The following is a 15,055-nucleotide window of genomic DNA, read 5'->3' as shown; positions in this document are numbered from 1 at the left end:
CACCAATACCAACAGACTTACTTGTTCAATGCAAGGTCACCACAAACCTTCAACTTGTGAAAAACTACAGTATCTGCAAAGCACAACAAAGTGGAAGGCACTCTAACAAGGTGTGACTGTGCTTCCCTTCCCCAAAGATTTTTTCCAGAAGTTATTAAATTCCCCCCCAAGCCTATTCAGGATGTTGAATAAATGTCTTCTCATATGAAAGAAAGTTATCAACACGGTAGACTATAAAAGATTTTCATAGACGCATGAAATATGCTCTCAGAAAGCCAAGACCTAAGCCAGCCTCAAATATTCTGAACATGGAACAAGCAGGTTCTCTCTTAAGAATTAAGGTTATAGAATCGCAGAGTGACTGTATCACCTATCTATGAACAAGTGTTCAGCCTCTAAAGGCACTAAGCATTTGCAAACACGAGTTTGTGGCACTGCACATCTTGATGTTGCTGTTTCAACAAGAAAAAAGTCTGTTTCCCAGGAATAACATCCCTCAGACTTATTTTTTTTAACTTATTGTACCTGCTTTGATTAAAAGTGTAGATTTTCACACGACAATGATTGTACTTCTGTAGTATTTTTTTTGTATCTTCATCCGTGTTAAAAGAGTTCATTAGAACAAGAGGAACATCTGTATTGTAGGTTTTGTTCAAATGCTAGGGAGGAAAATAACAGATTACTCGGATTTACTTTACTTTCACTTAATTAATTAAGTGAAACATTAATTAATTAATGTTTAATCACAAAGTATCCAAAACGTTACCTATATGCAGCCAAATATAAATATTTAGCATAAGCCAGACATTTTGCTAAATAGTTCACCACGTACTTGCTCATTAAATCACAATCCTATGAAACAGAAACTCTTGTCTGTGTTATATGGATGGCTAAACTGAGGCCCAGAGAGGCAGAGTCCAATTCCGGAGTTGTGTGCCCAGCCAGTGCCCTGTGGCCTTACTGGATAGGCAAATGCTGACTACGCATTTATTTACTCTGTCCAGAGCACAGTGGGGATGAAAGTACAAATCTTACAAAGACACAGCTCCCTAACTCTCAGGATTCACGTTAAGAACTGTGAATCACTCCCCAACTGAAATCTTTTCAATCTCTAGGAAAAGTTAAGGGGCAACACAGAATGAGAAGAAAACAGGTTCTCAGAAGTCAGACTACCATCTCGGGCAAGTAAATCAACTTCTCTGTGCCTTGGCTTCCTCATCTGTAAAATGGGGATGAGAATAAAGAGTACTTAGCTGTTGAGTCAATTCATGAAAAGAGCTCAGAGTGATACTTAGTTTACAGTACATGCTAGATAAACGTGAGCTGCTGCTACTGCTAGTCTTGTAGTTGCCAGCATCGTATTAGACACTAGAGATGAGAGATTCTTTTTTGCAAAACACAGGCCACTGCCTCTGAAGAATTTAAGGTCTGTGATTAACAACTTTATCATAAGAGACACAGTTCTTAGCATCCTCGGCACCCATCCAGGTCTGAAAATTCTTCCTGGCCTCCCAAAAGGGGTTAATAAAGCCAGATCATCCCAGCTGGGAGGAAGGCTGCCACTAGAAAGAAATTTGGCAGAGGAGTGGGGGAGATCAAAGGAGACTCCAAAAAGATCCAGAATTGCAACAACCACAAGGGCTATTTAAGATCAAAAGCTTTTACATCACCCTAAGGATTTGCCCTTAGGATCACCAAACCTTTTTATGTACTAATAAAAAAACTAAAGATAGCAAATTCCTTGCTATCCACATCTGTTATTTCATAAGATAACATTTATAATAACCTAAAACTGACTTTAGTAGTTCATGAGAAAGGCTGAATGTTACTCACTTCAATTTGCTGAACGGTCAGATCCAAAAAGGTATTCTCATTCCTCACACCAATCAGACTTTTCGGACCTTTGCAGCCCATGCTGGTTCCCAAACCACCATTGAGTTTCACCACCACCAGCTTATTTAGTACAGAAGATATATTATCAGGTAAGCCTCTGGCCTTTATCTTTTCATAGGGCTGAATCTGAAATTGAAAAAATAGAATTCAAATAGGTTTTTTTTAATGTTTATTCATTTTTGAGCTAGAGAGAGACACAGCATGAGCAGGGGTGGGGCAGAGAGAGAGGGAGACACAGAATCCAAAGCAGCTCCATGCTCTCAGCGGTCAGCACAGAGCCTGACATGGGGCTCAAACTCACAAACCGTGAGATTATGACCATAGCCAAAGTCGGATGCTTAACTGAGCCACCTAGGCACTCCTGAAATTCAAATTGTTTTATGAGAGGTTAAATCCAGTCAATCTCAGGGTTATTTCCATGTTTCCTTAAAGAGTTTACTTTCTTCACAGAAAGTTTCGACTGCATTTCCTTTAATGTCACAAGTCCTTCTGGTACAAAAATCAAGTACTTGCAACTTCTCTTGCACGAAGTAGTAGTTCAGTGGCTCATTTACATTGTGACGGAGTACAAGAAGGGGGAAAAGTTACAGTCTACAGATATTTGCCTGGCTGGTGAGAACATGTAAGTCTCTTGAACTGCCTTCAAAAACTCAGAATTACTAATTTGCTTCAATATAGTAAATGGGATACACAAAACTCACCAAATCTTCAAACATTTCTGGTACAGAATGGATCTACTTCAATTCTGGAGAAGTACATATGTGATCACACATTATCCCTTCTCCCAAAGGAGGCAAAAACAAAAACCAAAATGTTCCTTGCAATTCTCCTCCAGTCAACAGTTAAGTCTGCCCTTCAGAGAAAGGTGGTGTAGGGTTTTTGTCATACTTCTAAGTTAGAATTTAACTGTCAGGCATCATTTTATAGAGCTTGTATTGGAAAATTCAGTGTGTTCTCTCTGCTCCAATAAATACTCTGATGGGGTGGGAAAGGCAAGAGCTGGGGCTGGAGAGAATCTCCTTGTCTGTTTCTGGGAGCACAGAGCATTACTCTTCAACTTCTCCCTCCTAGAACAAGAACAACCACAGTGGGAGACCAAATTCTTTTCTTCAAGGCAGAGGCACAGCCAAGTCTAAATATGTTATAGTAAGAATAAAGTTTTTACAAAGGTCATAGAATATTCTCTAACCAGTTGCAGGACTTTGTTATTCTTCTTTATTGGAATACATCATCAAATGTACTCTTCAGTTACATACATCATCATGGTGTGGGACAGTTAACACTTGAGGGGGCTGAAGAAATAAAACCATAAAGTGCTCACTTACTATGAGTTGAGCTATTTTTGTTTTGCTACCTGTAGAGCGTGTGTGGGTGGGTGGTGGATGAAGTCTATAATTGGGAAAGGAGTTCATGGGTTCACACTCCAGTGATTAGGTTGTGGGGGCAAAAATCCCTTTACACTTGGTCAAACATACATATGTGTCCTATGTCGATTCCTGACCACACAATTTCTACTGTTAGCAGCTCTTTCCACACAAACTAGTCTGGGACTCTTATTTCCTCTACCTTGCAAGACACTCTGCTAACTGCCAACTGCAGACAAATGCACTTTTGCTTGGTGTAAATAGTGAGAAACAAGAAACACTCTTCTCCAAGACTCTCTGCTGGTTACCACCCCAGTTATCACTAGTGCCACTAAGTAGTCTTCTGCAGTCATTCATATTTAAAAGGGCTGGTGACAGAAAAAGACCAAAGGAGAAGACAGGCTTGTGGGCACCATGGCCTTCAGTGGATGCTACCCCAATACTAGGATGCTAACCACCAAGGAAAAGAAAGGTAGGGAAGCAGGAAAGAACACGGACTATACTGGTTGCTTCCCTGGCAGTACCTGGTCCAGTTGAGGACAACACATGGATGAAAACAACTTGGATACCCAACACACACACACACACACACACACACACACACACACACACACACACCCAGGGCCCAAATAACTGACATTCCTTGAAGGATGTTTTGACTCCACTGCCATGAACATTGTTTCTTCAGCATGTCAGAGAAACTGGTAATATTGTTTGGGAGAAAAACCCCAATTTAAGTGCTATACTACTAGAAAAATAAGAGGAGATGACAAAGCTGGAACTTGTTACCCTAATAAAACATGGCAGTTTGTAATCCTTTCAAAAGCCCAGCTGTTGAAATCAACCAGTCAGTGAAAGGAATGCCACTGTGATAGATAATGCCTTCAAACAGTCTATTATTAGGTTAGAAGAATTTCTTGGGCACATTACATTTACTCAAAGAGTTACAAAATGGAACCCAAGCCAATTAGTTTCCAATTATCTTTTAAAAGCCAAGAATTTCCATTCAGCAGTTACTTTTGACTTCCCAAAAAAGACTTATTTACGGAGGTCTCAAAAGGGTGTGAAAATCAATTTAACTAAAACTCCCTAGTTCATGCATTCATTTTAAGTAAAATTATCAGTTCAGAAATATTTTTACCTATTTAATGCTTCCTTTAATATATTTTTAAAAAATACATAAAAGCAATTTTTTTTCTACATATGGTAGACAGGCCTACATTTTCCAATTTCACCTAAAAAATTTTCATTATGAAACAGCATACATACAAGTTCATAAAATATATACAGTTGAAAGTCAAAGAACCTGAATAAATAAGATTATTACCACAACTTACAAGTCTCCTTGAGTTTGTCCCTGATCATATTCCTCTTCCACCCCTAGTGGTAACCACCATCTTGACTTTTACTTTATTTTTACCACCTATGTATGTATCCATAATGATAATATTTTACCTAATTTCATCTCTAAACTTTCGACTTGCTGGTTTAATTCATTGTTATACTTAAGAATAATTCACATTAATGCCTAAAGCTATAGTATATTCAGTTTTCACTGCCATATGGTACTCATTTTATATATCCATTAAAAGAATCCATTAAAAGAATGGCTGTCACTATTCACAGATGATATGATTCTATATAGAGAAAATCCAAAGACCCTACAAGTAAGTTATTAGAATAATGTGAGCATAGCAACATTGAAGATACATGATCAATATTTAAAAAAACAACTGTTTTTAGAGCCCTGTACTCTGCTGGTGAGAATGTAAAAAGGTGTCCAGCTGATAAGAAAAAAAGTATTGTGGCTCCTAAAAAAACTTTAAATAGAATACCATATGATCTACCAAATCCACTTCTGGGTATACACCCCAAAGAATTGAAAGCAAGTTCTCAAAGAGATGTTTGCACACTTTCCTTCATTATTCACGATAGCCAAAAAGTGGAAGCAACTCAAATGTCCATCAACAGATGAATGGGTAAAACAAAATATGGCACATACACGCAATGGAATAGCATTCGGCTTTAACAAGGGAAAGAAATTCTGATACATAGTACAATATGAACGAAGTATTAGGTTAAAGTGAAATAAGCCAGTCATAAAAAACAAATACCTGTATGATTCAACTTATATGGGGCACCTAGAGTAGTCAGACTCCTATAGACAGAAAGCAGAAGGGTGGTTACCAAGGACTGGGGAAGGGAGGAATGGGGGAGTTGTTTAATGGGAACAGTTTTAGTTTTGCAAGATCAAAGATTCTGGAGGTTGGTTGCATAACAATGTGAATGTACTAATGAATTTTATGTTTAGAAATGTTTAAAAATGATTTAAAGAAGATTAACTGTCTCTATATATGAAGAATTAGAAAACAGGATTAAAAATAGCAAATATTTAGGAATAAATCTAACAAAAGATATGCAAGACTTCTCTACACTGAACACTATAAAACATTTCTGAGAAAAATTAAAAGACTTAAATAAATTCAAGGATGTATTTATCATGTTTATAAACTCGTAGACTTACAAATGTAAAGATGCCAATTCTTCCCAAACTGATCACTGCAATCCTAACCAAAATCACAACAGTTTTTTTGGTGTGTGTGGAAACTGACAAGCCTATTTAAAAGCCTATTTAAAAGCCTATTTAAAAGTGTATGAAAATGCCCTATGACCCAGCAATAGCACTGTTAGGAATTTACCCAAGGGATACAGGAGTGCTGATGCATAGGGACACTTGTACCCCAATGTTTATAGCAGCACTCTCAACAATCGCCAAATTATGGAAAGAGCCTAAATGCCCATCAACTGATGAATGGATAAAGAAATTGTGGTTTATATACACAATGGAATACTACGTGGCAATGAGAAAGAATGAAATACGGCCTTTTGTAGCAACATGGATAGAACTAGAGAGTATTATGCTAAGTGAAATAGGTCATACAGAGAAAGACAGATACCATATGTTTTCACTCTTATGTGGATCCTGAGAAACTTAACAGAAGTCCATGGGGGAGGGGAAGAAAAAAAAAAGAGGTTAGAGAGGGAGAGAGCCAAAGCATAAGAGACTGTTAAAAACTGAGAACAAACTGAGGGTTGATGGGGGGTGGGAGGGAGTGAAGGGTGGGTGATGGGTATTGAGGAGGGCACCTTTTGGGATGAGCACTGGGTGTTGTATGGAAATCAATTTGACAATAAATTTCATATTAAAAATGTATGAAAATACAAAGGGCAACGAATAGACAAGACACTCTGAAAGAAAACCATCAAGTTGGGAGAACCAACTTTGTGACAGTCTTTTCTAATTGTAGTAGCATAAAATTTGCCAACCTAGCCATTTTAAGTGTATAGTTCAACAGTATTAAGTATATTCACGCTGTTGAGCAACCAATCTTCAGAATTATTTTTGACTTGCGAAACTGGAACTATACTCATTACAAAACATGTCCCCATTCCCTCCTCCACCCAGCTCCTGGCAACCACCCTTCTGTCTTCTGCCTCTAGGAGTCTGACTACTCTAGAAATCTCATACAAGTGGAATGATACAGTGTTTGTTTGTGATGGACTTATTTCACTTTGCCTAACATCCTCAAGCATTCTTTCTTAAAGGTGGCTTGTATGTTTGAGGATATTCCAAATTATTGGAGATTTTCCCAGAAAAAGTCCATATTTAAAGTTTCTTTGTGTGTATGAAACATATCTGGGAAAAGGAGGGCTGGTATGAAGGACTGGAATACAGGTACAGCTTGGCAAATCTATGATAAATTGAGTACTATAAAACTTATGGGTAAGTTATAAAACTTAATATTTACAGATATTAAAAATGGAATAGAGGGGCGCCTGGGTGGCACAGTCGGTTAAGCGTCCGACTTCAGCCAGGTCACGATCTTGCGGTCCGTGAGTTCGAGCCCCGCGTCGGGCTCTGGGCTGTTGGCTCAGAGCCTGGAGCCTGTTTCCGATTCTGTGTCTCCCTCTCTCTCTGCCCCTCCCCCGTTCATGCTCTGTCTCTCTGTCCCAAAAATAAATAAACGTTGAGAAAAAAAAAAAAAAAAAAGAAATTAGGGTCTGGCTTCAACCAAACTGTGAATGCTTCGTAAATCATTCCATTTCGCTGCCACCGGAGAACACTGGAGGGTGGTTTCCTGACTTTGTTCAGCCTCTGGTTGGGCCCACAATTAAAAAAAAAAAAAAAAAAAAAATGGAATAGAATACAAGTTCTGAAGTCTCAGTTTAGTAATCAGACAATGGGTTCTTTTTATTTGAGTTTAGCAAATACACCCTAACTTTGAATTAAAAAAAATTAAAGGATGAAAAGAAAATTACAAGCATAACCACAGTTCTAAAAGTATAAACCGAAGAAAATGCTGTGCTTCAGATACATGTGAGAACAATGCAGAATGGCAGGATATGGATTTCAAACATCATTCAATACCTGTGTTCTGAATTTCCTCTTATCTCTAAAGGATAGGCAGCCTGTCATTTCAAGGGAAAAACCACAGAAATACAAACAATATAAAAAGATTTCTTCATATTTAAGTATATTATAATCAAAACATTAACAGGATGTCACTTTTTTCACTGTCACTCTCTAGACATAGTGTCCACTAGAACTTTATGCAACTATGGAAGTGTCTTATTTGTAATGGCCACGTGTGACTATTGAGCATTTGAAATGCGGCTAATGCAACTAAGGAACTGAAGTTTTCATTTAATATTAATGTAAATCAACACACACAGCTAATGGTATGTGCAATTCTATATGGTCTATTTAAAAAAAAAAATCAACCAAGAAATCAGAATTATGTTTTTCATTTTAATATAACTGCTCAGATCTTTTTTTTGTTCACTATAACCTTTTTCCACTTCAATACCACTGACATCACAAGACTCTTGACTCAACACATAAAAAGATGAGCTAAAACCTAATTCTTCCTTGTCTTCAGTAATCAACATTCTATTTCTACAACAATGCACAATAGTGAGCTTTTTACTACGGATAAACCGATACTCAACTTCAGCACTAGAATCTGACCAAATTATCTGTATTCAGTCTCAGCTTAACCCTCTCGAAGGCTGAATGCCAACTCCCACAGCTACATACCAATTCAGGAGTCCCAGAACCTGTGATGATGTAGGTATTATCATATTTTACCATTACTGCAACCTCAGCAATTCAAACAAGGCATACCATTAGAATTAGTTGTCAATATCTGACTAATCTGCTTCAAATTGAGGTAAACATTCTAGATGTAACTTGGGGTGAGAAATTTCAGGTAACAATGTTCTAACCAATCTAATATAAATGATTACTACAAGAGTAAAAATGCTACATTCTAAAAGCTATTCATGTTATGTACAATGTTTGCAAATATTTCAGTTAAATTTAAATTGGGAAACTGACAATAAACATAAAAATTGAGTATGTAGGGTATCTTTAGGAAGAATATAATTTCCATTATGAACTGACAAATGTTTGTACAGATATACACAGTAATACCAAGTGAATAAGGTAAATTGGATATCTTAATTTTAACCTTTAAAGAAATGCTTGGTATACTAACATGAATAGCATTAAAGTGAGCTTTAGGAACCATGTTTAATTTTTAGCTATTTAATTTCCTTTAGGTCATGAATCTTTAGGAAAAAACACTAACAAGAATTCACTTCTTGTGAAGATGAATTAAAAACCAAAATGTCAACCTTATGCCTAAAGTTTCACCAAGAGAAGAAACAAACGTCCAAAATCATACATTTTCAAGATAAATCATCTTTGACCCACACACCATAAAAAATACAAAGTCCATGAAAAGTATTTAGAGAAAAAGTACATTCTGTTCACACCAGTGAAACTTTGAAACATGGAGTTAGGACATTTGGCTCTCAGCCAAAAGATATATCAGGTATACCTGTAGTTTTAATTCAAATCTCCCCAAGATTGGTATCTTAAGAACTTGAGTTTAATTTTTAATTTTTTTAATGTTTGTTTATTTTTGAGAGAGAGACAGAACGCAAGCAGGGGAGGGGCAGAAAGAGAGAGGAAGACGTAGAATCTGAAGCCGCTCCAGGCTCTGAACTGTCAGCACAGAGCCCGACGCGGGGCTTGAACCCATGAACCATGAGATCATAACCTGAGCTGAAATTGAATGCTCAACCGACTGAGCCACCCAAGCACCCCTAAAAATTTTTTAGGATTTATTTATTGTGAGAGAGAGAGAGGAGGGAAGGGGCAGAAAGAGGGGGGGAAAGAGAGAATCCCAAGCAGGCTCTGCCCTGTCAGCACAGAGCCTGACGTGGGACTCAATTTCATGAACCGTGAGATCATGACCTGAGTCAAAATTAAGAGTTGGATGCCTAACCGACTGAGCCACCAAGGTGTCCCAAGAACTTGAGTTTAACTTTTAAATGTAATTCGGAATTATTTTTCAAATATTTGGGATGAAATAAAATGATCTGATTCAAGCATAACATTGAGTTCCAAAACCGAGTTAATAAAGACTTTTGGGTACAAGCCCAGGCAACTACCAGTTGAGTGGACAGAACTCTGTGAAATGCCGTATTTAAAACCCTCCACCCTAAGCTGAGTGGACAAGGAGTCACCTTATCTGTACAAATGTCAAGGAACCAGGGTTCTTTATATGGTGGTTTCAGTAATACCCACTCACCTTGCTATATCTAATCTTTAAAGCAGCTAATTAAAAAAAAAAAAGGCTTCACTGAGGAACTTGACTGTTAACACGAAAAGGACTGACCAGAACTATGGTGGGGAAGGGAGGAAGAGCCACAAGGTGCGAAGTAACAGATGTGACCAGGAGAGAGATGTCCAAAATGGGAAGGTTGGTGCTGCTGGAAGCCTTCCCTGGACATTTTTCACTTGCGTTTCATAACTTATAACCCACCCCACCTCCCAACAGAAACAGACACAGACACACACATATGCAAAGAAAGGTACCAATCATTTGATTCCAGGAAGCCAGGACACTTTCTGTCTAAAGTTTATTACAGGTTAAATTAGGCGGTAAGCTTTCCATCACATAAGCCACCTTATGTGAGAACACAAGTTCTCTCTGTTGCTGATGCTGTCCACACCCTCACCAGGGACCTCACCAAGCAATCCCACAGAGCTCAGTTTAGTTCCACAAACTAAGGGGATCTGTGTTAGAGAGTTGCTTGGCAACAGCTGAAGTGACACCAGACACACCTAAGTCACAGAGACATTTTTAGACTTGCCCTTCACTTTCCTTTTCTCAGCTGCCTCAGGAGAATGCACAAAGACATCTACTCATGCAAAGAAGGATGGGATTTGGAGACAACAGGGGGTACCACGCACTGCCGGACACGGCCTCGATATTACTCTGACTCAATCACTTTAGTCAACCACTAGTGCCATCTATATGTCCTCAATCCTGATCATCCTGTTTCTCTTTCTCCAAAACATGAAGAGAAGTCAGTGTTGTAAGAAGACCTCCACCACAAATAAATACACAATAGGGCAACCACTACATGTGAAGTGGGGCAAACCCCATGAGGCTCCCTGCAAGATGCACACAGAAGGCTAGGCCACTCATGTTCCCTCCTCCTGGGAGAAAAGAACTGTTCGAATACCCAACTTCCTCTGGCAGTGAACAAAACAAAGTAGTTGGCAATGTACTAAAGAACATGATTTAAACAAGATTCTGCCCTCTAGAGTGTCAATCTAGTTTCTCTGCGGAAACTTAAAGATTTTTAAGAAGACCTTTTAAAAACTATCTACCATGATCTGTATCTTGCCAAGTCTGTTCACAACTTAGTTTCCAGTTAGAAGAAAAGCTGAATTCATCACACAGTCATGGACACACTGTTCCCATTAGCAATAGTATAACCCAGTTCTTGGTAGCATATTTGTGCTATTCCTGGAGACAGTGCCAAATACCCAAAACAAGCTAACAGTACCTGCCCTGTTATGGTTCACAAGGGTCTGATTATTGCAATCTGAAAGATCTTTTTTTCAACAAAAGCAAGTTTGCCTGAAAGAAAATGAACTATGTAAACAGTAAAACAAGTTTGAAACGACACTCCATATGTGCAGGAAGTATTCCAAGAACATAAGCTTATTCACAAAACCCTTACTGCATGGTCTGTGTGCCAAGTTCAGTGCCAGGCACTTTCACATACTGTCTCTCCATTTCACATTTCTAAAGGTAATGACTAAGTTCAGGGTCATTTGAAAGCTCCTACACATTAATGACATACCTAGATCAGAGATTTTTTTTTTTCCACTAAGCCCCTCAGCCACCAAGATGAGCTCAACGCCTATTTCACAGGCCAAAAAAAAAAAAAAAAAAAAAAAAAATCATCATTTATGGGAACACTCTCAACTTTCCACCACCAGATGCTCAGAACCTTCCTGCATCTCCATCCTTGTTTCTTTCCCCCACCCTTCTGGTCACAGGAGGAGCTGTCCTCCACCCTAAGGCAATCTCTCCACCAGTGCCCATCTCAAAAATCCATTTCATCAATCACCCAGTCTCATTGGCAGCCTCCCCCTCTTGATTCCTTTCCATCAACATGAACACATTCAACATTTGCCATCTAAAAACCAAGAAAGAAAATAGGAGTGCATACACTCACTTTCCTTTTCTACACCTACATCCCTCTTCTTAGAGGCAGGGCTTCTGGAGAAAGTTGCTATGCTCACCTCTGCTTCCTCACCTCCCGTTCATTCACTCATTCACTGCAATTCGGTCTTCTCTACAGTTCAGCAAACTGCTCTTAACGTCATCCATATCCTCCTAACTGTGAAATCCTATCAGTGACATCGATTTTTCTCTTGCACGCTCAGCTACATTCGATATAACTTAACATTCATTCTATCTTGAAATGCTCTAGTCTCCTTGGCTTCTGAACCCCCACATTCTATTTTCCTCCTCTTTCTGCCTGTTACTTTTTAAGCCCATTTTAGGTAGACCTCCTCTTCCCAGGCAATCTGCTCCAATCCATGGCTTCATTCATTCACTCTTGTCTCTACGGTACCAAGACAAACACAGCTGCTCAGCCAGAAGACTGTTCCCATTTGATCAATGACCAAGACTTCAGTCTCATGGAATTGTCTCTGCTTCCAGTCGGCATTTTGCTCACCTCTCACCTGTTTTACTACAATGGTCCCTATGGTCTCCTACCTGCCTCCAAGCCACCTCACCTCACAGGTGGCAATCTTTTAGAAAAGAACATCTGAACATGTTTTTCTCATTACATCATTCGCAAAATAAAGCACTGACATGCATGGAAGAGGTTATTAGCTGCCTACCTCAACACCATTTTTTCCCTTCCACTTTAAAACTCTTTCAGCTGGGCATACCACCATCCCAAGAAAGATTACATTTCCTGGCTTCCCTTGCAATTATTTGTGCCAAGGTTGTGATTAAGTGGAAGGGAAAGATTTCCAGGAAGTCTCTGTAAAAGGGAAGGGGCCTTGCCCTTCTTCCTCCTTCCTGCTGTTTGGAATGGAGACATGATGACTGGAGTTGATTCAAGCAGCCATCTGGGTCGCTGAGGAGACAGGCCAAGGATGGCAGAGTAGCAGACAGAGAAGCCCAGGTTCCTGATGACCACCATGCTGCCACATTAGCTTTGAATTGCCTCTCTCTAGATTTGTTATTCTGAGTTTCACTATTAAATGTAGCTGAATCTAATCCCAACTGGAAGACATGGTTGGCAAAGGTGTTTGATGATTTGGCCCTTTTATCCTTGCACTTTCTCCTCTCCTATTCTCCCTGGCACACTGTACTCCAGGAACATGGAGGAGGGGGCTCTCTAATGTGCCCTATCTCTTGCTTGTAGGCCCTTGCACTTTCCCCCTCATGCAACTTCATTAATTGCCTTTTCTTCATCTTCCACATCTCAGTTCAGACCAGCAACTCTCAGACTTTATGAGCTATCAGGCATGGGGTCTCTTTCAGAAAAACGCAAACACTAGCCTCTGCAAAAACAAAACTTTTTGCATATTAATTTACTAAGTTACTGTGGAAATTTCATTCACTGAATATAAAAATAATCTTTATAGGAGATGCTATTTCCTATGAAAGTTATTATGCATATAGCGCAAAAAATAAACCCTCTCCTCAAACTGAATTTCAATGAGAAGGCTTCTGTTTGGCTTGAATAAGAAGTTTGATACTGTGATAGTTTGAGGTTACATGCATCCCTCTTTAACTGCCATTCTGACTTTTCTTTTTTATGATCCCAAGTACTGAAAACCTCAACTCTCTCCAAGGAAAGTTCTCACAACCTGCTGTCAGTTGAATATAGGATTGTGATAGGAACACCTGAATTCCTCAAGGCAGAAAGCTCAATGGCTCATATATTTCCTTTGTCTTCGAAAGTCAGTAAATTCATCTTGGTGAAGACTGCATCATCCATGCAGGATCACGCCATCTTTGATACAAATCTCAGAGATGTAGAAGAGAATGAGTGACAGTGACATGTAGTGCTCACTCTCCTCTGTAGTAGCAGGACGAGAAGTGCTCTTTGGCATCACAGATATTACCTGTGCACAGAGCACTAGGACTTCTCTTCCAGCACAAGTTTTGCTTAGCTTCTTGGAAACCTGATCATTTTAAAAAGGTTTTAGGATTCATACTAATTCTCGTGTGAGGGCACCAGAAGACACATAATGTATGAAAACCAGTAGATAGCTGCCCTGAGAAATGTGTGAAATTACAAGGACATGATGTAGCTGCTGTTTCCTCCATGACTGAATCAAATCCTTCTAATAAACTATAACAATTCCAGCACGAATGGTAGCATCTGACAAAAAAACTGCTGCAGAACTAAATGAGGCAGTATAGTACAGTAGCTGAGGGCACAGGCTTTAATGTCAGAACGCTGGGGTCTGAATCTTAGACTCCACTGTTTATTATGGCAAGTAGTTTAGCTCCTCTAAACTTTTTTCATCTACTTCATTGATCTGTTATGAGGATAAATGAGATAATGCATGTCAAGTGCCAAGCAGAGTGTATGGCCCACAGTATAAGCACAAATGTTGTTGGCTGGTATAATCACTGCACATGGACCCAGACACACGCTGCACTCCCACTCCACATTTTAACATTTCTGAGACAAGGATGCAGCATATAATCGATGGGATCTTACAATCAATTGGTTGCACTATTTTTCCTTCTTAGTGGTACACAAAAGGTGCAACTTACAGCCAATGGCACAAATTTGATAAAATATGGTATTGAATTTCTCTTTCTGCTCCAAGTCACAAACCAGCTTAATGATCTCCCAGATATAGGTTTCACCCAAAGTCTCTCTCCAGTGATGCGTAATTTAAGAATAGTTGAAGACAGGGGTCAAAAACTACAGCCCTTGAGACAATCAGGTCTGCCACTTGTTTTCATAAATTGTTACCAGAACACAGCCACTCTCATTAGTTTCCATATCTATGGCTGCTTTCATTCAACCACAGCTGAGCTGAGTAATCATGACAGAATGCAAAGCCTACAAAGCCTAAAATACTTATAATCTGGCCCTTTACAGAAAGGATCTGCCAAAACCTGGTTTAAGACAAGTCTTCTAAGGTGGAAAAAAATACAGTTTTTGATAATATTTCTGCCTTGTTAAACTTTGCTTTCCCTAAAATGGTTCCATACTGCCTGACAACTTCTCAGGATGGTTAGACAGAGCAGGATCTCCTTTAGGCTATGTTGGCTCTGTGCTTCCACTGGCAAGAACATCACCATGTAACAATCCCCCCGGCTTTTGTATCTATTTGTCCTGGAAAGCAAAAGCAAAAATACATCATTGGTAGGAGAATGCAGGCA

General features: G+C 39.1%; 1 protein-coding gene across 6 annotated transcripts in view; it reads right to left on the bottom strand.

The window, feature by feature from the left end:
* Positions 1–15,055, bottom strand: part of UGP2 (UDP-glucose pyrophosphorylase 2) — a 58,681-nt gene that overhangs the window by 9,672 nt on the left and 33,954 nt on the right. For all 6 annotated transcript variants that reach the window (XM_047852298.1, XM_047852295.1, XM_047852293.1 and 3 more), the window contains 2 exons: positions 1,834–2,019; positions 526–659 (listed from right to left, as the gene is read on the bottom strand). In XM_047852298.1, the coding sequence (XP_047708254.1) occupies positions 526–659; positions 1,834–2,019 (320 nt within the window). The remainder of the gene's footprint in view (positions 1–525; positions 660–1,833; positions 2,020–15,055) is intronic.

Source organism: Prionailurus viverrinus, chromosome A3 (assembly GCF_022837055.1).
Source record: "Prionailurus viverrinus isolate Anna chromosome A3, UM_Priviv_1.0, whole genome shotgun sequence".
Classification (NCBI taxonomy): Eukaryota; Metazoa; Chordata; class Mammalia; order Carnivora; family Felidae; genus Prionailurus; species Prionailurus viverrinus.
This window is presented reverse-complemented; position numbering and strand designations above follow the sequence as displayed.